Source organism: Armigeres subalbatus, chromosome 2 (assembly GCF_024139115.2).
Source record: "Armigeres subalbatus isolate Guangzhou_Male chromosome 2, GZ_Asu_2, whole genome shotgun sequence".
In the NCBI taxonomy this organism is placed as follows: domain Eukaryota; kingdom Metazoa; phylum Arthropoda; class Insecta; order Diptera; family Culicidae; genus Armigeres; species Armigeres subalbatus.
Genome location: NC_085140.1, coordinates 223,540,207 through 223,563,450, shown reverse-complemented (window position 1 = coordinate 223,563,450; position 23,244 = coordinate 223,540,207). Strand labels below are relative to the sequence as shown.

The window sequence follows — 23,244 nt, the reverse complement described above, 5'->3', positions numbered from 1 at the left end:
TTTTCGAGCTTATTGAGTGTCGAGCAGGCAGGTTGGTCTGTATGCCGAAGGATCTCCCGGGGGCTTCGCGGGCAACAGCACCAGTTTCTGGCGTTTCCATCTGGAAAGTTTCCATCATCCATGCATCGTTGGAAGCAACTCCTGAACATATCCGGAATAGTAAGAATCGCATGCTTAAGGAATAGGTTTGGGAATCTATCAGGACCTGGTGCCTTGTTCATCTTAAGTTTTCTTGCGTAAATAAGCTCGTCGTTAGTCACTAGCGATTTTCAGTAGGTGTTGTGGCATGTGCATAACATGTCATCATACCCTTCAATAATTTCTCATACTTTCAATCGATGCACAACGAATGCTCAAAGCCGTTCGTTGACATCAATGAAGTCTCAGCAATTTTAGTCCGAGACCTAAAAATTGCAATGTACACATTTTTAGTGCCATTTACTAAGTTGTGCTGGCTCCAATGGCCTTCCCTAATTACACTGGCTTCGACTGTCTCTCGTAAGTGAAATTGTATTTGTGAATCGCTAATAAAATCCTTATTGTTCTAACCGTACAACACATTAATTGCTCTTGGTGACACGGGTCCCAAAGCTCCACTACAGTGTGATATTGGTCCTAGCTATCCTGTTCATCACTATCCTGTATGCATCTTTTCATGAAGTGTCATCATTCATCCTACACAGCTCCTCAAATCCTGTCCACCTCGGTTCTAGCACGTCGCAATCTTCTTTAAGTTCTAAGACAGGTGCTGCGAAGATCAGCAATCGTGTTCGTTCACCAATAAACCGGTTTGCGGTTGCCGATTGGGTTTGTCCTCTTTGGCATTGTTACATCACAAGCTCGTGTCAGGACATCGTATAACTCGTCGCCGCTCAGGCCAAGAGTCCGATTTTTCCATCAACTGTATTGACGCGCCTTGTGGTTCTGTTGGGGCTATAATTGACCATATACCGGACTTCCTGGTGGTCGCTCAAAGTATACCCCTCATGAATCCTCCGTTCCGGGTCTGCCGTCCATCCCGCACTGCAGAAGATCACATCGATACATGACGCCCCTCTCAGACCTCTGAACGTGGAAACCTGCTCCTCGTTCAACAGAACCACATTCAGTCTCGCTAGCGACTCTAGCAGGATATTACCTCTGGCGTTAGTGAACCGGGATCCCCAGTCCACTGCCCACGCATTGAAGTCACTTACTACTACTAATGGTTTCAGACCAGTTAGTGTGCCTACAAGATTATATAATAATGTACTGCTCAGTAATCCGTCTAGGAGGACAGTAGCAGCTACAAAAGTAAACACCGTTTACTTTGGCTATCACGAAACCCTCATCGTCAGGAGTTGAAACTATTTCCTGGCTTGAGTACTTCCTGCATGTCCCGATTGACACTGTTCTGGACTTGTAGCAATGCTTGTGCTGGCTCGCATTGGTTGAGATTCAACTGAGTTACCTGTATGTCCAAAACCGTTTGGAAGCCGGACTGGCCAGCCCACCGGATGGGTGTTTGTTGTCTACGCCAGGAGCGCAGATCAAACACTTTGGTGCAGCCTGGCAGGTGTGAGCCTTGTGTCCATCATCTCCACACCTCCGGCATAGCCTACTCCGATCTGGACCCCTGCAGTCATATGACTTATATCCAAAACCGCATAGGGAGCGCCCACAAATCACGTAACGCTTTGAGGGGGGAGGGGGGTGTTTTTTTTTTCTTCCTAAACAATGGAGGGGGAGTCTGCTCAACAGACATCCTGGGTTGACCAGGAAGTGCTGGGTTAGGGGCCACCTCCAATGAGGGAGGCAGGGCTGCATCCCCGACCAGCTAATCCGTTTCCATTGCCGCCAAGCCCATCGTCCCTTCGGTACAACCAGAAAGTAATGCTTCAAAAGGGGGCCAAGGCACAACGCACCCTCGAGGCTAGCTGCGTGTCCTTGCAGCATCGAACATCATGACTCGCTTTGTTAGAAGAACACCATGGTATCGTGTCAACGCATTGCCGGCTTTCCAGGTGGCCTTACCACGCCCTATGTCCTCGGAAAGTGGGAAGGGTCAACTTCGCGCCTGCTTCCCTCTGCACGACTGGTATCAAAAATGATGATGCCGCGTGCACCCTAAATTGACCTCTCTGCGATAGGGTCTATTTGCCAACACACAGAGGGACTTGCCGACGCGGTGCCTACGCCTGCCCCAGCCTTGACGAGGACCACTTTCCGTCCTCGGGCTCGGAACCCGCCTGGTTGACCGACGCCGCGAAAGCAACGATACCATGTCGTTCTTTGCGCGGCTACTCGTTCGATAAAAGGATCGAGTTTGACCACAGGGCATAACCATCGGTATAACCCATGAAGCCGACTCCGATCCCTTGACCACCTCTTATTTGCGCCTGAACTAGCCATCCTTGAGTCCACGCGCCACCTTATGTGTAGCTCCGAGACGATTTGGGCGATAGCCGATAAAACGGCGTTCCAGCCAACTTCGTCTTTACACATCCTCCGAACTAGGTTGTCCGGGTAGTGTCCAGACCACATGTGGCAAGCATGTGGTCACGCATTGCGCGAAAACGTGAGCACACGAACAACACGTGTTCCGCCGTTTCCTCTAAACCTGCGCACACCAAACACTCGGGCGAAGCCGAGCAAGCCAGCTGCTTTACCTGCACTTTGATTTTGCAGCACGCTTAAACGCCGGGCACATCGAGCCCCCATGGGTGCTTGCTGTTCACAGCTTTGCTGGAACAAATCAAACAATTGGGAGGGTTCGTGCAGCATTGTGCCTTATGTCCCTCCAATCCGCAGCGTCGGCAGAGATTGCTTCTGTCAGGGCCTTTGCAGTCCCATTGCTTGTGCCCCGGTTCCAGGCACTTGAAGCAAACTTCGGGTTGCTCGTATATGCGCACAGGGCATACCGACCATCCCACCTTGACGCTCCCTAACTTGACTACCTTGGAGGCGTCCGCTGCAGATAGCCGAACCAATGCTACCTGCGTCCCTGCCGGACCTTTCCGTAGCCGAACGGCTGCGGTGGGCGTCTCCACATCACACTGTCGCCGCAGTGCCGTGACGAGCTCTTCGACTTCAGTGATCTCGTCCAGGTCTTTAACCCTTAGATTCACCTCCGTCGTGAGTGCCCTCACCTTGACCGTCTCGCCTAGGACCTCCTCCGCCAACTTCTTGTAGGCGGCGCCCTTTTGCGAGACGCCCCGCTTCAGCTCGAGTATCATCTCGCCCATCCGGGTACGTCTTATTCGACGTACGTCGGCGCCGAGTTCACCGAGCTTGACGTCACTCCTCATCGCCTTCAAAACATCCGAGTACTTAGCCTCGTCCGCCGTGATGACTAGGGCATCGCCCCTGGAGCGATTGGCGCCTACCCTAGACTTTCTTGCTACCCTCATTCGCCTGGGCCTTCTTTTCGGCCCTTGACGTCTTCGGTTTCCTCTTGTTCTTGACCAGGGTCCAGGAGGCGTCATTCCCCTCTATTTCCCTGGTCTGGTGCGGCTGAGAACTTTCAGCCTGCCGTAACCCCTTACCACCGTCTTGCCTGAGTGGACGGACCTATCCAGGTCCTTCCTCCCCCGGTTTTGGAGGTACCTGACCGGGGTTCAGCTTCCCAGCCCCACTACCCTTGTTCGGGGTAGTAACCCTCCGCGTTTTGGAGCGGCCCCAGGATCTCATCCCCTGGAGACTGTCTCCTGTTTTTGTGTCTGCTCCGTTGGAGTAGTCACCCCGACGTACCTGCAAATACTTGAGCCTCAGTCTGGGTAGACTTTGGCACCACCGTCTTAGCTGGCACGCCTTCGGTCGACTCGACCTTGCCTGAGTCCGCGAATCCTTGGGCCTCAGTCTGGGTAGACCTCGACTCCACCGATTTCACGGGTTTACACTTGGCCGTCCTGACCGCCCTCTCCAGCTTGGCGTCCAGCATCGACTTTCGAAGTTTCTGCAAGCTCCTCTTGAGGTCCTTGCTGATATTATGCTTCGATGATGCAAAGTCGATGATGGCGTCCAGCTGTTCCGTCGCCACCTCGAAGGCCGAAAGCCCATCGCGTTTGCGGTTCATCGCCTTCACAAGCCATGGGCCGTCAATAACCCCTTCCGGCGTTTTTATAGCCGAGAGGAAGGTTGAGTGACCCACGCTGGCGCTGCGCACTGAGCTGCCGACTATTGCCTCTGGCCTCCTAGGCGGAGACCTGAACAACCCACCTCTTGCGAAGGGGTTGTCGCCTACACTACTACCACTAATTGAAGAATTGACTTGGTTTTCCATTTTGGTCCCACGAGGCCTAGCTCATTATTTCACCCCCCTGGCCATGCATCCCCTCGGCACGGGTCGCTTGACGCCTTGGGATTAGGGGTTAGGGACGATGGTCCCGGTCTAACTCGCAGTGGCCATGGGGAGGGGTCGTCAAGCCCTTGGACAAAGTCCCTGCTGCCCCCCTGGGAGGGGGGTGTGGTTTGGCCAAAGTGTGACCATACAAAATTTTCAGACGTTTCATACAAAAAGTGTGACATAGGGGGGAGGGAGGTTGAAAATGCCCACGCGTGCGTTACGTAATTAATGGATCTTCCTGTACTGATCAACCCACCTTCAACTTGGCCTTATCCAGCACCTTCTTGACATCAGCCAAGGGTATTTGGAATGTGGCAACCTGCGTTTCCGCTCGATCCTTCTTTAATCGAATTGCGGTATCCTGGATTTCAACACCCTACTGATTACTCAGTACAGCCACCAGGGTTCCGGCTTCGGTTATTTCATCTAGGTCCCGACACTGGACTACTTCTACTGGGCATAGGGCCTTAACATGCACCCCATTACCCATCACCTATTCTGTCAACTTTTTATACGCAGCAATATGACACCAGATCTCGACGTTTCATGCATTTTTTAGACATTTGGCATCAAAATAAAAAAAATCGATTTCAAATTTTTCCTATACCCACAACTAACAGGAAAATTTTCGTGTTTCAAAATAGTCACACTTTGGTCAAACACTTAACGAGGTCGGATTGAGCTGAAATTTTGCAGGACTTATTTCGAGGAGATGAAACTTTAAGTACTACCCGTTTTTGAAATTCGAAAAGTCGATTTTCATTGGCACCCTAATATATATGTATATTTTTATTTTGTATTTTTATATATATGTATTTTTAACTAAGAGACGGATTTTCGAAGAGACAGGCATAGTTAAAACCTGGGTGCTGCGGATAGTGCCGCTTTTCTGTTCTCAAGCGAGTAGAGGGATATTTTGAAATCAATCTCATAAGCAAAATTATTTTGCAGTTACTAAGCTGTCAAACATTTCCCGCTCTTCTAATTTCTCTTCCCATCCTGCATGAGGGCGCACAAATGCGCAAGACTCAGCATGACTTTATAATTGTTTTCATACATTCTCGATACAATCAGCTGTTGAATCTCGTGAAATTTCATAACGAGTGATTTATAATTGCATTCCTACTAATTTTCCACTCGAAATATGATGCGAAAATATTTGTTACAACTAATACAAATCTCAAACTAAGTTTATTTTTATTTTTTTCCCAAATAATAACAATACTTCTCAATATAGAATCAGAAACGAACATAACCACAATCTTCAATGTTTGGCTCCGGCACAATAGAAAATTTTGGCTTCAGTTTGACAACCAAATCGATTCTACCACCCAGGTTAACACGATTTAGACACGGAAAATGAAAAACTCGGTTCTGTCAAAAAAAGGCCGATGCCCAAGTAGCGTTTGTTTAAGCTGCGTGTACGCTGCATCTATGCAAAGTATTGCTTTTTGCATTGAAACTTTTCGTTTCTTCGTTGAAAACAATGACATTTGTCTTCAGCGACTGCTTCCCCGATAGACCATTTGTACATGTTTTTCACTCACACATAAATAATACTGTCAAAACTTGCATTTGACAATAAAACATTCAGCCAAAAGCTCTATTTTTTGACATCGGTGTACTCACACAAACAATCGACATTAATTGTCAAAAATCAGGGTTACCAACTTTATAACTTTCCCCTTGTCGCCGAGTCTGGCGCTGAGTGCTCGGCGTGGAAACCCAAAGGTGGGAATAAAATTTTGGGATTTATGCGCAATACCCAGCGTCAAATGTACTCGTGCACATGTATACGTGTTTTTTTCTTCCTAAGCAATGGAGGGGGAATCTGCTCAACAGACATCCTGGGTTGTCCAGGAAGTGCGGGGTTAGGGACCACCTCCAACAGCAAACGAGGGAGGCAGGACTACATCCCCGACCCGCTAAACCGTTTCCATGTATACGTGTGCATTACTCCGTTTGACACTGGGTACCTTGCGTGTACGCGGCGTGCACGCAGCTTTAAAAACCGCTACGTGGACATCGGCCTAAAAACACACGCGACTCTATCGCTAGGTCGCGACATGCAATGCTCCATTAACAACCCTGAATTTATGCTTTTTCAATTATTAGGTTTTGGCATGCGGTAATGAAGAAGCATTGGCTGTTGCTAAAGCATGCAATTTGAATTTCATACGAGCTGAAGGATTCATATTCTCCCATGTAGCGGATGAAGGCTTCACCAATGCTAATGCAGGACAACTTCTCAGATATCGAAGGAATATAGATGCAGATCACATTCGAATACTCACTGATATAAAAAAGAAACATAGGTAAGTAAAATGAACTCTCCTAATAAATTATGGCGCTCTTATTATTTACTATCAATAATACGCTAAGAGAAGAATGAATTCTGTCATCAAAAGAAAAAGTAGAATCATGAAAAAAAAAATTCACAGCGAGGTATGGGATGCAGCTCTCAAAATAATTTTCAAAATTTCAAAATGATATTTATTTACAAATAATTTATAGCATGAGGTTAGAAATTTGATTATCTACATTATACATATATTAATTTGATTGTTAATGACAATGAAGTTTTTTCTTGAAATGATTCCGGAGATGGTAGTACTTTTAATGTTTATTGAATTTCTAATCCCGCCTAATAAATCATTTTCAAAAAAATCTCTGTTTGTAATTTTTAAAATTATTTTCAATTCCATTGGCTATACCTTGCCGTGTTAAATTTCAGCGATTCTACTTTTCCTCTGATGACAGCGTTCATCCACTTCTCCTCGCGTATCCTCTCATAAATCTTACTGAAAAAACTTCAAACGTCAAATGCCGATTGATCTTATTGTTAGAGTATCATGTTTAAGCTGTGGTTTATATGTTTGTCTGTGATCAGTTTATTACTCTTTTATGACCTTAACGTACGATACTGTGTTCTTGTTGATTCTTGACTTACCCATACCTAAAGAAAACATATTTTAATGTAAATAAACGATTGACCGTGAAGGACGTGTTTTCCTACACGGACAGATAAATCAACCCAAACGTTGAGTTCAATATACGCACTTATGAGAATAGAGCAGAAAAATTTACCCAAATTTGGGTAGTTTTCCCTTTCTTTCCCATGATTGCTATCTAAACTAGAGCAAGATGCAAACACCTCACCGAGGTTGCTCAGCCCAATAACCCAAATTTGAGTAAATTCAATATTCTCTATTTTGGGTTGATTAAGGTCCGCTTTGGATAAATTAAACTCAGCTTTGGGTAAATTGTTTACATGGGATTTAAGGCAAACTACCTAGTGACAGAAAAGTCATTTTACTCAAATTTGGGTTATTGGCCCAAACCACGGTTTTGAGTGCAAACAACCCACTTTTGGGTAGTTTTGGTTTTCAGTGTACTGTGCGTAATATACCGAATCCCAACAGGTTATGGGCCTATTCGCGAATGTTCTTTCGGAATGTAATTAGTGTTTCGGTCGTTTTACGCGAAAATCGATTGTTATTATGCCGGGCGGAAGTGGTAGTGCTGCGGCTGCAGCTGGTAATGGAGTAGTCCACAACATCTCAAGCCTTCCGGGAATTGCGCGGCTCGCAGGACGAGAAAATTGGGCAACATGGAAGTTTGCGGTGCAAACCTACCTGGAGCTGGATGATATGTGGAGCGCAGTTAAACCGGAGAAAAAGGAGGATGGAACCCACAAAGCAGTCGACCCTGCCATGGATCGCCGAGCGAGAGCAAAGATTATTTTGCTACTGGAGCCGGAAAATTACGTTCACGTGAAAGAAACTAAATCGGCGCGAGCAGTTTGGAAAAGCTGGAGAGTGTATTCGAAGACACTGAATCAACACGACGAGTTGGATTGTTGCACAAGTTGCTAAAGACGGAGCTAAATGCCCATAACTCGATGGACGATTACGGATTATTTCGACGGCACATCAGCTGAACGGAATAAACTTCCCGATATCCGATGAGTCGGGTGGAACGCTTTTGCTTGCGGGACTCTCCGAAGAGTATCGCCCTATGATTATGGCTCTCGAAAACTCGGGAACGGCCATTACCAGCGACGCAATCAAAACGAAGCTGTTGCAAGAGGTTAAGCTATCGAATGATGACTCAGCTTTAGCAGCGAGTCACAGAACAGGTGCATACAGAGGCGCTAAATTTAAACAGATATGTAAGTCGATGAACGAACCCCCTAAAGGACCGAAATGCCGAAAGTGTCATAAATTTGGCCATATCGCTCGAAAATGCAGAAGTGCGAAGAAGCAGGATGCATTTTGTGCAGTGATGTCGACATTTTCGTCGATGAAGAAAAGTGACTGGTTTATAGACTCCAGTGCCAGTGTGCACATGACCAGTAATCGCGAGTTTCTCGAAAACGTGAAACCTTCAAATGGAAGCGTTGTTGCTGCCAACGGGAATAGTATGCACGTGATCGGTACAAGATCGACTATTTTGAAACCAATCTGTCAGAAGGAAAGTATTCCGGTTCGTGAAGTACAGCTCACTCGGGCCCTCCTTAGCCGTGCGGTAAGACGCGCGGCTACAAAGCAAGACCATGCTGAGGGTGGCTGGGTTCGATTCCCGGAGCCGGTCTAGGCAATTTTCGGATTGGAAATTGTCTCGACATCCCTGGGCATAAAAGTATCATCGTGTTAGCCTCATGATATACGAATGCAAAAATGGTAACTTGGCTTAGAAACCTCGCAGTTAATAACTGTGGAAGTGCTTAATGAACACTAAGCTGCGAGGCGGCTCTGTCTCAGTATGGGGATGTAATGCCAATAAGAAGAAGAAGAAGAAGTACAGCTGATTCCAGACCTTTCTGTGAATCTGCTCTCTGTGAACCAAATTGTGAAGAAAGGATACACTATCGTGTTTTCGAACGCCGGATGCAAGGTGATCAATGGAAGTGGTGACACTGTGGCTACGGGTAAGCACGAAAATGAACTATTCAAGCTCGAACAACGGCAGCAAGATTCGAACAGCGCACTGGTTTGCTCGTCAGCAGCTAGTCTGAAGGTGTGGCATTAGAGGCTCGGTCATCTGAACGAGAAAAGTGTTCGCAAGCTAGCTAATGGATTAGTGGACGGAGTTTCAATTGTCGGAACGCACACAGGAGACTGCATGGTGTGCCCAATGGGCAAACATTGCCGGCAACCATTCAGCAAGAAAGGTTCACGCGCTGCAGAGGTTCTTGATGTGATCCACACTGATATATGCGGGCCCATGGAGGTGGATTCAATCGGTGGAAGCAAATACTATATTGCTTTTATTGATGACAAATCCAGAAAAATGTGGGTGTATTTTTTGAAGACGAAAGCGGAACCTGAAATTTTGAGAATTTTCAAGGAGTTTCACGCGATGGTAGAACGGCAGTCAGAACGAAAAATCAAAGCGATACGGAGCGACAAGGGAATGGAATATCTCAACGAAGGCTTCGAGAACTACCTGAAGATTCATGGCATCCGTCACCAGAAGACAAATGTCTATACTCCGCAGCAAAACGGAATGGCTGAGCGCGCCAATCGTTCAATTGTCGAGCGTGCTCGTTGCCTTTTGTTTGAAGGTCGGATGAAAAAATCGTTTTGGGCAGAAGCTGTGAATACTTCCGTGTATCTCCTGAATCGGTCTCCGACGCAAGGCCACGAGTGCACACCGGAACAAGGTTGGACCGGGAAAAAGCCAGATCTCTCTCATCTACGGATTTTCGGAACAAAAGCGATGGCTCAAGTGCCGAAACAAAGACGTCTGAAGTTGGACCCTAAATCACGGGAGGCAGTTTTCGTAGGATACGATGAGAATACGAAAGGGTACCGCCTGTACGACCCGCAGTCACAGAAGGTGTTTATTAGCCGCGAAGTTTGGTTCATCGATGAAGGAGTATCAAGTGCAGTCGTCAACACGAAGCGTCTAAACATGATTGTGCTTGACTACGATTTCGTTACTACGAAGGCAGCTGCGAGTGGTTCGGACAACTGCCTGTCCGAAAACGAAGATGATGACGAAGAGTTCTACACGGACTGTGAGAACGACAGTATTGCCGACGAGGGTGAGTTCAACCGTTTAGACGATACATTGACCAACGTGACTTCCGTGCTCCCACCGCGCAAAACTTCACATCCACCTCAGTCACAGGTGTCGAGGCCTAGCGGTCGGGAGCACAAAATTACAGGCAAGTACCATGATTTTGAAGTTTCGTTCGAGGGTCTGCCGCATTTTAAATGAATCGACTGCTTTGAGCGTGCTTACAGCGGCACACTAGGAGTTAACTTTCTGAAATCAGTATGGCGAAAGGCATCTAAGGTTCGATTTCTCAAAATAAAGCACTTTAATCAAAAAAATATTTGGTAGGCATAGTAGCGGACACCATCCCTCATAACCGGTACCAAATAGTTTTTCATGAAAAGTTCCTAATTTTGAGAAAACCAGCGTTAGATGTCTTTCGCCATACAAATTTCTGGCGGTTAACTCTTGCTGGCTATTTTGCGCATATACTATAGCGCCTGGATGTGGCTGCGGCGGGTAGAAAATCAGCCACTGCCAATAATTCATTATTACAGAACAGTCAACCAACCCAAGATGATGCACTGGTTCAGTCCGACGTTCAGCCGGAATTCAGCGGAATCGCAACTGCGAAGAATGGTGCTGCAACGTGTAGCGATGGAGATCCGGCAACACATCAGGAAGCCTTGTCTCGGGAGGATGCAGCTCTTTGGAAGAAAGCGATGCGTGACGAATATGAGGCGCTGATTGCTAACGACACCTGGACTTTAACCGAACTGCCACCTGGCCGAAAACCGATCAAATGCAAGTGGGTCTATAAGACTAAGTACGACGCGAATGGCAACGTTGATAGGCACAAGGCGCGTCTAGTTGTAAAAGGTTTTTCGCAGCGAAAGGGGGTGGATTACGACGAGACCTATTCACCCATGGTTCGTCACAGTTCCCTGCGATACCTTTTTGCCTTGTCTGCCAAGCATGGGTTTTACATCGACCAGATGGATGCGACCACCGCATTCCTCCAAGGAGAATTGACGGAGGAGATTTATATGGAACAGCCGTCTTGTTTTGAAAGATCGACCAAACGAAACCTGGTATGCCGCCTGAATAAAGCCCTCTACGGATTAAAACAGTCCAGCCGTGTTTGGAATGCCAAGCTAAATGCAGCCCTGCAAAGTTTCGGTTTGATTCGTTCCAAATATGACTCATGCCTCTATTATCGGATCGACGGGAAACAAACGCTTTTTGTCGCGATTTACGTCGATGACGTAATTATTTTCTCCAGCGACGAGGAGCTCACGAAGGAAATCAAAGCGAAGCTGAATAAAACTTTCCGGATGAAGGACTTAGGAAAGGCAAGCAGCTGTTTGGGAATCCGGATTAATCGTGAGAAGAGCGCTGTGGCTTTAGACCAGGAGGCGTATATCGAGTCGATACTTGCTCGATTCAACATGCAAAGTTGCAAAAGTGTTTCTACTCCGATGAACCCAAGTGTGAAGTTGACCAAGACTATGACCCCGCAATCAGCAGATGACTTTGACAAGATGAAAAGGGTACCTTATCAAGAAGCCGTGGGCAGTCTTATGTATCTTGCCCAGTGTACTAGACCCGACATTCTATTTGCTGTCAACCAACTGAGCCGCTACAACACGAACCCTGAACCGATTCATTGGGATGCGGTGAAACATTTGCTGCGATACCTGCGTGGCACGTCGAAGTTCAAGCTTCGCTACATGAAGCTAGGAGATCCCGAGTTGAAAGGCTATTCCGATGCTAGCTGGGCTTCTGACCTGGACGACAGGAAGTCTACGACCGGCTATATCTTCATGCTCCAGGGTGGTGCAGTGTCTTGGTGCTGCAAAAGACAACCGACAGTCGCACTGTCAACTTGCGAGGCAGAATACATGGCCTTGTCTCCTACGGTCCAAGAAGCCATGTGGTGGCGTGGACTAATGTCACAGATTGGATTGAAACAAACAGTCGAACTTCGTTGTGACAACCAGAGTGCCATTTGTATCGCCAAAAATGGTGGATATACTCCTCGCACCAAACACATAGACATTCGGCATCACTTTATTAGGGATGCGCTGAACCAGAATGCTGTAAGACTCAACTACGTCAGTACCGATCAACAAGTTGCTGATGGTTTAACAAAACCGCTTGATCGTATCAAGCTGGAGCGGAACCGGGCAGCTATGGGGATAAACGCATCACCTTAAGGGGGTGTGTTAGAGTATCATGTTTAAGCTGTGGTTTATCTGTTTGTCTGTGTTCAGTTTATTACTCTTTTATGACCTTAACGTACGATACTGTGTTCTTGTTGATTCTTGACTTACCCATACCTAAAGAAAACATATTTTAATGTAAAAAAACGATTGACCGTGAAGGACGTGTTTTCCCTACTGTGCGTAATATACCAAATCCCAACACTTATGGGTAACTCTACGGTTGTGCTGAAACGCATAATTAGCCAATTTGCAAAGCTCAACCAAAGACACAATTTTTATAACGGTGTAAAATAAGAGCAACGTTTTTCTACTCGGAATTCATGATGGTCCTATTGAAAAAGCAGAAGGTGGTGAGGAGGTGATTATCGTCAACAACCGCAATTCGACGCAACATGATTCATTGAGCAATCGAGATCACGTTAAACAAGAGTTTGACGCCCCTCGGGTTCATCATGATAGACAACAAGCTGACTATCCGCAGCCATGTCGACCTTCAATAGGAGGTCGTCAGTTGCATTCTAGCAAAAATTCCGCTTGAGGCCCTTTCAAAACATTTTAACAACAGCCACTACACCTGATGGTATAATGGGGGACCGACTGTTTACTTCGATGACATTTACTTCCAGGGTGCAGCAGCCGTAAAAAATGTAGACAACAACCTTCCGTGCACCATGTTTACGGTACTCGTCACTGAGTGGCGATACCGGCGTTTCTATCTGTGCTGTTAAGCCTGCTACTCTATGTTCTGAGATTTTCACATTTTCCACCATGAGCTCATGGAAGTTGGAAATCGATAAAATGTATGGGAAAATCAAGTATTTTGCAAATTTATGGAAAATGGTGGTGTTTTTAAAGAAAGTAGTGATAAGGAATGAAGTATGAGGTGAAAAGATTGTCTCCTGCACTTAGTTTGCACTGATTAGTAGTCTAACAGTGATGAAATTTCGATTTTACTACCATTGAAAAAACGCCATCTCTTGCATTAATCGTTTTGACTAGTACCTTATTGCAATATTTCCATTATCCGGCGACAGGTGGTGTTGCTGCGTGTTTGTATCAATGTGATATTTCATATACACTAGTGACATCTGCTGTTCGATATCGTAAGCTTTCAACACACACACACACACACGAGGTGGAAGTCTTGAAGAAATTGAAAGTATACAGCTAGAATTTAGTATGGAGGTACAATGAAATCTCTTTTATTGTTTAGAACTATAAAACAAGTCGTGAGTACAAAAAATCTAAACATTATTTGTTGGTTTTTGACCTAGCTTTCATATTGATGCGATGCGTAGTTGACGAGAACGGATGATTTGTCCATACAAGGTAATTCATTTTACTTTAAATGTTGTGGCGCCATCTCGTTCAAACAGCACCTTTGTCTTTGCCTTATTAACACAAAAGGAAAATACAAGAAGGGCACCCTGATAAAACCGCATATTTTTTTTATCAAAACACATCTCCGTATCTACTAAGCACGGGTGCTTGGTTGGAGTAAATTGTAATTGTAATTGTGCTCTATTTAAACATGATACCCTGTTCTGTTGGTTATAATGAATTATTGGCAGTGGCTGATTTTCTACCCGCCGCTGTCACATCCAGGCGCTATAGTATATGCGCAAAATAGCCAGCAAGAGTTAACCGCCAGAAATTTGTATGGTGGAAGTCATCTAACGCGGGTTTTCTCAAAATAAGAAACTTTTCATGAAAAACTATTTGGTACCGATTATGTAGGAAGGTGTCCGCTACCATGCCTACCAAATATTTTTTTGATGAAAGTGCTTAATTTTGAGAAATCGAACCTTAGATGCCTTTCGCCATACTGATTTCAGAAAGTTAACTCCTACACGTAAAAAAATTTAATGTTGTTTATTATTAATATTTCTAATACTTTTTTGCCAAAGCAAGCGCTTAATGACATGTATAAGAAAAAACTTATACATCGCATTAGTCACATACATTCGGAAACTTATACTTTTCATTAACCTATGAATGTTATTAGCTTTTTGATATGGGATCACTCATTAGGTGGCATAATGAAGACTATAAGTATTTTCGAATGGTTGCCATAACATATAAGGTTATTTTTTTACGTGTAGTGTGCCGCTGTAAGCACGCTCAAAGCAGGCGATTCTTTATTGTCAGGTCAGGGAATAAAATTCTCTTGTAAAAAAAAGATTGGCAGTGAGACATTTAAAATCTCCCACTTCAATGTAAAGCTCCCATTTTCAAATATATTTTTATTTCGTTGCAGTGCTCATGCCATAACTGATGACGTCTCACTGAAGGACACTGCTAAAGCAGCTGAGTTTTTTCGATCGGATGGAATTGTGCTAACAGGAACATCGACAGGATGTGAAACTAACGTAGACGATCTCAAGGACCTTCATAACGAAATCGAATTGCCATTGATAGTAGGATCCGGAGTTACAGTGGAAAACGTTAGTGAATACTGGAATATAGCTGACGCAGCAATAGTTGGATCGTATTTTAAACAAAAAGGACACTGGAAAGGAGATCTTAGTGAAGTCAAAGTACAAGAGTTTATGAGTAAATTAGAAGGATTTCGAAGCCAATAATACGTCAATCTGACACAACCATTAAGAGCTTCAGCCTTTATACGTATTATAAATTAATATGCAATTCCTTTACAAGTGTTCAGAATTATTACGAAAGCAATAAAAAGCCCTTGGGTTTTAGTTTTTGGTCAAGTACCTGTTTGTTCTCCTTTTGCTTGTTGGCTTGTAATGTCCTGTAGCGTTCTACGGCAAAATCCATTTCTTTTGACATTGTCACAATTTTATTCGCAAGTTCGTGTTGCTGAAGAAGTCTCTTTGTCTGATTGGCCTATAAAGTAGAATTTGTTTATCCACATATATTATTAAATATAAATTACTGGAACTTACTCCTAATGGTGTCACTCTTCCATCTAAAAAGGTATAGTCTGGCAGATCTGTGAGTGGACCAGATTTATTTGGATTTCTGGGTAAATTCCTTTCCTTTATTTCTGTAAACTTGGGACAAATCAAGCATAATTTTTCTTAACGACGTATGTAACAATTATGAGGATTCGAGAAATCCTTTGCAGAAAGTTGGCAAAACTTTTTCTAAAACTGTTTTAAAACTAAATCTTTTTTCAATACTTTTTTCCGCTGGCATGCATCATTACATGACACGTAATAAGCGTGCTTCACAGCAAAGCTCAGTTCATTCAAATTCACTGTGAAAACGATAAAATTATACATACACCGGTATGCTACACGTACGTCGGTGTACATTGGTCGGTTTTCCATAGTTGCACGATTGACGCAACTGCAGTTTTGTTTTGTTTTGCTTTTTTGTTACATAGGTCGCTCTCAGTTCCCATATGTTAAAGCGACGTATGTAACAGTGAGACTTCAAAATAGAAATTTTTACATACGTCGATTCGCAAAAGATCGAATTAAAGAATTTTAAGATCTGAAATCAGTAAAATCGATGCGTATTATATAAAGCCGCGTGTGATTGTCACGTTGTATTAAAACCCCCGTTTTGTTTACTTTTGTTACATACGTCGTTATGAAAAATTTTGCTTGAAATGGTTTTGCTGCTGTAAGCACGGCTGAGGAAACCTGCGAATACGAAATAATTAGTTCTCTCTAATATTTTTGAAAATAATTGTGCAACTACGTTTTGTTAAACAGTGTCCTGAAATCAAATAATATTTCATTTTTTATTAGTAGAAATGATGGATTTTCGAAATAAAACCACTAAAATACTAAGATCTCAGCTAAAATGCTCGAACAGATGATCTAACTTATTTTGACAGATGCTGATATACACTGAAAACCAAAACTACCCAAAAGTGGGATGTTTGCACTCAAAACCGGGGTTTGGGCCAATAACCCAAATTTGAGTAAAATGACTTTTCTGGCACTAGAGGTAGTTTGCCTTTAATCCCATGTAAACAATTTACCCAAAGCTGAGTTTAATTTATCCAAAGCGGACCTTAATCAACCCAAAATAGAGAATATTGAATTTACTCAAATTTGGCTTATTGGGCTGAGCCGAGGGCTGAGCAACCTCGGTGAGGTGTTTGCATCTTGCTCTAGTTTTGATAGCAATCATGGGAAAGAAAGGGAAAACTACCCAAATTTGGGTAAATTTTTTCTGCGATGTTCTCATCAGTGCGTATATTGAACTCAAAGTTTGGGTTGATTTATCTGTCCGTGTATACACACCCGTTTCTACTACTCAACTACTCAAATTTTGAGCATTATAAACACACTGAGAATCCAAACTATTCAAAATCGAGTTAAAAAGTACTCAAAATCAAGTATTTTGCGAAAACTTCCCTTTTGGATATTTTTATGTTAACATATAGGTATATATATTATCAATTTCCCACCTTATCGGCCGCGACGATTTGAAATCGTCGCAAAACAAATTGACGCCAAAATCGTCGCCAGCAGAAATGGCCCTAAGATCTGTCAAATCAACTGTGAACAAAATTTTATATACTCAATAATCACATTATTTCCCAAAATTGAGCCCTGTTTTTAATGCAGATTGACATTATTTTCTAATAAAACTAACATAATTTTAGAATAAAGATGTTGGCGACGATTTTGATAGTGCCTAAAAAATGGTCGGCGCGTTTTGTTACCAAGGAAACAGACAATATTATGGCAAAAAACCATTCGAAATCACCTGTCAGTCGCGCTACTGTTATAGCAGCGCGTTTAGTAGCGACCTGGGAGCTGCGGAGAGAGTCAAAACGAGTGTCAAAGGATCTCCAAGCTAAGCTGTCAAAAAGTATCCATCGCATCGAGAGAGGTTTTGTGCATTTTGAGCGCAGCCGAGAGAGTACACGTATAAGAGCAAGATTACCGGTGGTGAGTTTAGGCCGTTCGGCAGCGCAGTATCATTACTTGACACTTTACCGGTCGCTACACAGAAAAAACAAACGTTGTTTTATCAAATAGAATGCATTTTGTGTTTAAAAAGTGCATTTTTTTCTTTGAAATAAAAGTAAAATATTTTACAGCGACAGTGTTCTACTTGTTCTGAAAGTCATTCTCTCCGATCCAGATTGTAAATTTAAAAGTTCTCGCGTAACATATGATTACGGCTTATAAACCAAAACTATGATTTTTGATTTTCTGGCATAAACGATTGCTTTGTAAATAATTCATCATCCTAGGTAAAACTCCGTACTTGATATCTCCTAAGAAACACATTTATTGCTATTTTGAGTGAACGTCTCATGAACCATTTGCACCATAGTGGTTTTTAAGTCCTTTGTTGGCGCCCTCAACTAACATGCGGAATGTTTGCTTTGGTTTTTAGGCCATTCACTTTATATTGTTTATCTAGTAAAACTAGCTCAAAATTATTTTAAAATGTATATTCTTACTAGGTTTTCGATATATCGCATAGCAGAACTGCTCTGGCTAACAAATCCGATGGTGTTACTAGCTTTGAGCAAACGGCTTAAAAACCAGACGTGTTGCCGGTAATGCGAGTAAACGGCGCGATTTTTGTTTTAGCTGAAATTTTGAAGATTTCGAATGGTTTTTCAATTAATCTTTATCTGTTGTTATATTGTCGGCGTAGCACCAACTTAGAATTCGGAAGTCCGGACTTCCGAACCGAACTTTCTTCCGAAGTTTTATCTGTCAAACTAATGGATGCGTTGTTTAGCGCATCTTCCAGGGGAATCCAGCGCACTACTTCCGAAGTTGGGAAAGTTGCCTGTATCTGAAGAAAAATCCAACTTCGGTATAAAAAGCGGTATAAATTTATTCCGGATACACAATAATATACCCATTTATGTATAGCATTGACATGGTTTTGGCTATAGATAGTAGAATCTATAGATGAGCGAAAGCATGGCTGAGTCGATTTTTTTGCCCGTGCACACGCGCATATGACGTCACAGCCCTTAACGTTTCCATTGAAATCGTGACGTCATGCTCGTTTGGAGACACGTTTGACAGTTCGTTTGGAGACAGAGGATTTATCTCCGCTCATCTATATATTCCACTATCTATAGTTTTGGCAATGAAATGAGTTTCTACTTCAATTAATGATTTAAATTAGTCATAGAAAACTTGAACCTCATTTTTCTCGGTTCAGCATTGTTGGTAATCATATGTTGCTCGAGAGTTCTTCTTTTCAATACAATAATTGTAGAACTGTCAAATAGGTCCACCAAACACTTTACTTTTTTTGACATCGCAGGGACATTGGTATAATAAGTGGCAAAAACCTTTAACTTTATTCTTAATATTTTTAGTAGCAACTAGCAACCCTATAACCAGAGACCAGCGGAGTGAAAAACTGTCGAATTGGCAAAGTATGAAAATGCATGAAATCGCGGAAATAATACTGGTAGCACTTGAACTTTTTGCTTGCTTCTTATGGAAGCAAAATGTAAAGAACTCGAATTGGAACCGCTTTTGACGGTTCGATTGGAAACAAGATGGCGTCTTTGCCGATCTCTTATTCTAGTATTTCTAGTAGCAACATATGCTGGGAAAAAATTAAAGTATTAAGCATTTTGTTTCAATGAAAAAATCGACAAAATAAGGCATTAATAAACATGGTTGTCTTATTTAACTCAATTTAACCATGACAAAAATAAATATATATATGAAAAAACAGCAAACGGAAATGCTGCTTTCCGACTTTCCGAGTCGAGTCAAGTACGAGACACTGAAGACGACCACACAGTTGTGATCGAAATACGTATCTGCAAAGATATCGAAAATTAACTGGTGGAATTAAATGGAGAGTATTTACTTAATTCGCCTTAGACGGTTGATAACCGGCAGCCAATATAACAAGCGAGGGAACAAGTGACGGGGTTGCTGCAGGAGGCCAGTGCCATTCTGAAACCAATTTTATTTAACAACAAGTGCTACTTTATTCTGAATCCGATTCTACTAATCGCCACCGTATGGTATTCTGCATGGTACGGATATATTTTTGGAGACGAACCATTATTAAAACTTCGAATAAATTATATAAATGAAAATGTAAATAAACTCTTTTTTTGATTTTTTTGGTTTCTTTTTGTTTTGTAAACACCGAAGAAAATGACATAAACCATTAATGATTAAAAGAAAGATAATCATTCCGAAGATTAAAATTATTTTAATCATTCACAGCTTATAGTCCACCTAAACATTGCGATGAGTGGATAGACTGAATATAGTTTTAGAAGGTTTTAGTTTAGAATATAATCTATTTAGTTTTTTAATTTTTATCCGTGTGTCAAGTTGAGTGAAAAAGACCTAATTTTGGATTGTTTTGAATTTCAGTGTATTGAACCCCTGACTTGAGTAAAAAGTTCCTAATATTGGGTACTTTTTACTAACCGTGTACAAATGTATTTATGAGTAATCAGCACTAAAAGTGTAACGATGCAAAATGGTGATATAAATAATAAAAACATTGCATTTAAATCTTGTGGAGTTTGGATATTAGTTATATTGATAAATTCCAATAAGAACATTAGACAGTAATTAAATCTACGTACCCGAAAGTAATTAAAACAAATCAGTGGCCAAAATGTCAACAAGATCTCAACTTACGAAAGACTTGAATGGTGAGTAATGTTTTGTTGGAAAGTCTGATGTGAAAATGGTTAAAACATTTCAATATATTAATACCGATGCCCATAGTACTTACAGCCATTATATTGTGCTTAATAACGTTTATAATTTATAATTATTCCTACTTTGGAAAACAAAGGGTACCTAGATGTATGATGACAAAAAGTAGCTAAAATGGGCGTAGCGATTGGCCCGATTAGCCACAACAAGGGTAACGATAGTTATTCCCGGCATGAATCCCATTTCCAGTACAAGCTCAAAAACCTATAGACGAATCCAAGTAAAAATAAGAAGAAGACGCACGACGGTGTTAACTTTGACAGATCCTACAGCGCAGCATACACGTAAAAAAATAACCTTATATGTTATGGCAAAAAACCATTCGAAAATACTTATACTCTTCATTATGCCACCTAATGAATGATCCCATATCAAATAGCTAATAACATTCATAAGTTAATGAAAAGTATAAGTTTCCGAATGTATGTGACTAATGCGATGTATAAGTTTTTTCTTATACATGTCATTAAGCGCCTGCTTTGGCAAAAAGGTATTAGAAATATTAATAATAAATAACATTAAATTTTTTTACGTGTAGGGAGATCATTTTAAAAGGCTTATAATAAATTCTAGACAAAATGTAATTAAATCTGATTGATGTACGGTACGGAAAAAGTTCTGAATTACATAGGGGAACAGACGGCTTTGGCAGGTTTTGTTCTATTATTGGCAGGGGGTTTTGTCGACCGAATTTTATGAAATTTGGCGACAATATTCTTTGATATGCAAAGAATATTTAGAATATTTAGATAATAGAACAAAACCTGCCAAAGCCGTCATTCCCCTTATCTGGAAAAAAGATATTTTAGTTACTAGATAAAGATTGTCGCTTCGGTTCCCTTTGTTCAGCTGTCCGGAACATGTTGGGTACCAAGCTGTTAAATCGTATGGATTTTCCTCTGACATTTAGCTCCCCTATCCTCGCCAGCAAAACATGTTCCGGACAGCGACAATCTTTATCTAGTAACTAAAATATCTTTTATCTGGAAGCTTATCTTAATTTTTTGAATATTTTCCAAAAATGTATCTATCATACAGTTCGGAACTTTTTCCGTATCATACATCAATCAGATCAGATGGGGCCCTCCTTAGCCGTGCGGTAAGACGCGCGGCTACAAAGCAATACCATGCTGAGGGTGGCTGGGTTCGATTCCCGGTGCCGGTCTAGACAATTTTCGGATTGGAAATTGTCTCGACTTCCCTGGGCATAAATGTATCATCGTGTTAGCCACATGATATACGAATGCAGAAATGGTAACTTGGCTTAGAAACCTCGCAGTTAATAACTGTGGAAGTGCTTAATGAACACTAAGCTGCGAGGCGGCAATGTCCCAGTGGGGGGATGTAATGCCAACGAAGAAGAAGAAGAAGAACATCAATCAGATTTTAATTGCATTTTGTCTAGAATTTATTATAAGCATTTTAAAATGATCTCCTTATGCTGTGCTGTAGGATATGTCAAAGTTAACACCGTCGTGTGTCTTCTTCTTATTTTTACTTGGATTCGTCTATAGGTATATAGATGATTATGATATTATTTTGCCAAAACTCTACCTTAATCATGTTTATTCGAGAATATAGTACGAGTATATCTTCTTCCTCTTCTTATTGGCATTACATCCCCACACTGGGACAGAGCCGCCTCGCAGCTTAGTGTTCATTAAGCAATTATTCCTCAGTTATTAAAGTGCGAGGTTACTAAGCCAAGGTACCATTTTTTGCATTCGTATATCATGAAGCTAGCACGATGATACTTTTATGCCTAGGGAAGTCGAGACAATTTCCAATCCGAAAATTGCCTAGACCGGCACCGGGAATCGAACCCATCAGCCACCCTCAGCATGGTCTTGCTTTGTAGCCGCGCGTTTTACCGCACGGCTAAGGAGGGCCCGTACGAGTATACCACTGAATTTAAACTCAATGTTTGTATGTTTGTATGTATGTTCCAGCATAACTTCTGAACCCATTGACCGATTTTGGAAATTGTCTCGATTTCCTTGGGCATAAAAGTATCATCGTGCTACCCTCATGATATACGAATGCAAAAATGGTAACCTGGCTTAGAAACCTCGCAGTTAATAACTGTGGAAGTGCTTAATGAACACTAAGCTGCGAGGCGGCTCTGTCCCAGTGTGGGGATGTAATGCCAATAAGAAGAAGAAGATTCTCTACTCAAATGAAACTATTATAGAGAGGCTGGAAGAGACTTGGAATGCGGGAGGTTATTGGGGTTGGCAGGGCCGGATTTATGGGGGGGCCGGGGAGTGCCGTGGCCCCGGGCCCCCACAAATCTTATGTACCAAAACCAACCTTTTTTTGTTGGTTTTGTTTTGTACCCCCACATACCGTCGGCCCGGGCCCCCTTCCGGCTAAATCCGGTCCTATGGGTTGGTATTGTTTAGAAAACGTCTTGATTTAAAATCCCTCTTATCTAATTCATCCGAGGTTCTTTTATATTGTACAATGCTCCGAAAATTAATTGCCCGAATTCCTCAAAAATACCAAATCCTCGACAATAACATTTTCCCGGTAATAACATTTTCCGAAAAAATGACTAACGAAAATGATATTTCCAGAAAACGATACTTCCCGATACACATATCCCAGAATATGACATTTCCCTGAATGAAGCTGGCCATTAACATAACACTATTTGGCCTAAGTTCATTCGACATGAATGCATTTGAGATAATTACGAACAGCATCAGTAAAATCTTTCATAGAAAGCATGCATTTGGGTATAAAGCAATGATAGTTGTTACCCTTCATCGGAATCATGGTTTTCCCATTGAAAATCAATGAATTATGTGTTTCCTTCTGGATGGTGGATGTGATTGCTTCTTTAAATGTAGGCATTTGCCCGGAATAAGGCATTGGTGGATATGATCCCTTCTTTAAAAATATGCGTTTGCCCGGAATAATACATCGGTTGAGATTTTTCCTTCTTTAGAAATAGACGTTTGCTCGGAATATGGCTATTCAAACCCACGATCCTTTCTTCAAAACCAGTCAGTGTTTCTAAATTCAATCA

At 42.3% G+C, this 23,244-nt stretch overlaps 3 protein-coding genes across 14 annotated transcripts in view; 2 read left to right on the top strand and 1 right to left on the bottom strand.

Moving 5' to 3' along the window:
• Nucleotides 1-15,269, top strand: part of LOC134211764 (uncharacterized) — a 37,286-nt gene extending 22,017 nt beyond the window's left edge. The window contains exons 4-5 of one of the 3 annotated variants that reach the window (XM_062688983.1): nt 6,440-6,639; nt 14,810-15,269. In XM_062688983.1, the coding sequence (XP_062544967.1) occupies nt 6,440-6,639; nt 14,810-15,134 (525 nt within the window). In that variant the 3' untranslated portion in view covers nt 15,135-15,269. Of the gene's footprint in view, nt 1-6,439; nt 6,640-9,260; nt 10,374-10,695; nt 12,548-14,809 lie in introns of those variants that run through there. The other 2 variants (XM_062688982.1, XM_062688981.1) reach the window with 2 other exon arrangements.
• LOC134211766 (large ribosomal subunit protein mL52) lies at nt 15,156-16,378 on the bottom strand. Of its 2 annotated transcripts, none has more exons than XM_062688984.1 (4): nt 16,225-16,378; nt 16,108-16,166; nt 15,462-15,569; nt 15,156-15,402 (listed from the first exon to the last, which is right to left on the bottom strand). In XM_062688984.1, exons 1-4 carry the CDS (start codon nt 16,262-16,264, stop codon nt 15,223-15,225), a joined length of 387 nt encoding a protein of 128 aa, XP_062544968.1. In that variant the 5' UTR covers nt 16,265-16,378; the 3' UTR covers nt 15,156-15,222. The 2 variants fall into 2 exon arrangements, with proteins under 2 accessions (XP_062544968.1, XP_062544969.1); XM_062688985.1 differs by having other exon boundaries at nt 15,462-15,581; nt 16,135-16,166; nt 16,225-16,375.
• Nucleotides 16,379-19,940: 3,562 nt separating this feature from the next.
• LOC134211756 (F-actin-uncapping protein LRRC16A) overlaps nt 19,941-23,244 on the top strand; it is a 190,551-nt gene continuing 187,247 nt past the window's right edge. For all 9 annotated transcript variants that reach the window (XR_009979086.1, XR_009979085.1, XM_062688948.1 and 6 more), the window contains exon 1: nt 19,941-20,146. Coding sequence is in view for 7 of the 9 variants with exons in the window: in XM_062688948.1 (XP_062544932.1) it covers nt 20,110-20,146 (37 nt within the window). In the remaining 2 variants the exon portion in view is untranslated. The remainder of the gene's footprint in view (nt 20,147-23,244) is intronic.

Excerpts from the sequence above, each read along its gene's own strand:
- LOC134211766 (XM_062688984.1), bottom strand. The coding sequence starts at position 16,264 with ATGAAATATTATTTGATTTCAGGACACTGTTTAACAAAAC. Across the intron at positions 16,167-16,224 it reads AGGACACTGTTTAACAAAAC|GTTTCCTCAGCCGTGCTTAC; the intron begins GTAGTTGCACAA and ends TCGTATTCGCAG. Across the intron at positions 15,570-16,107 it reads GCAAAATTTTTCATAACGAC|TTTACAGAAATAAAGGAAAG; the intron begins GTATGTAACAAA and ends ATTTGTCCCAAG.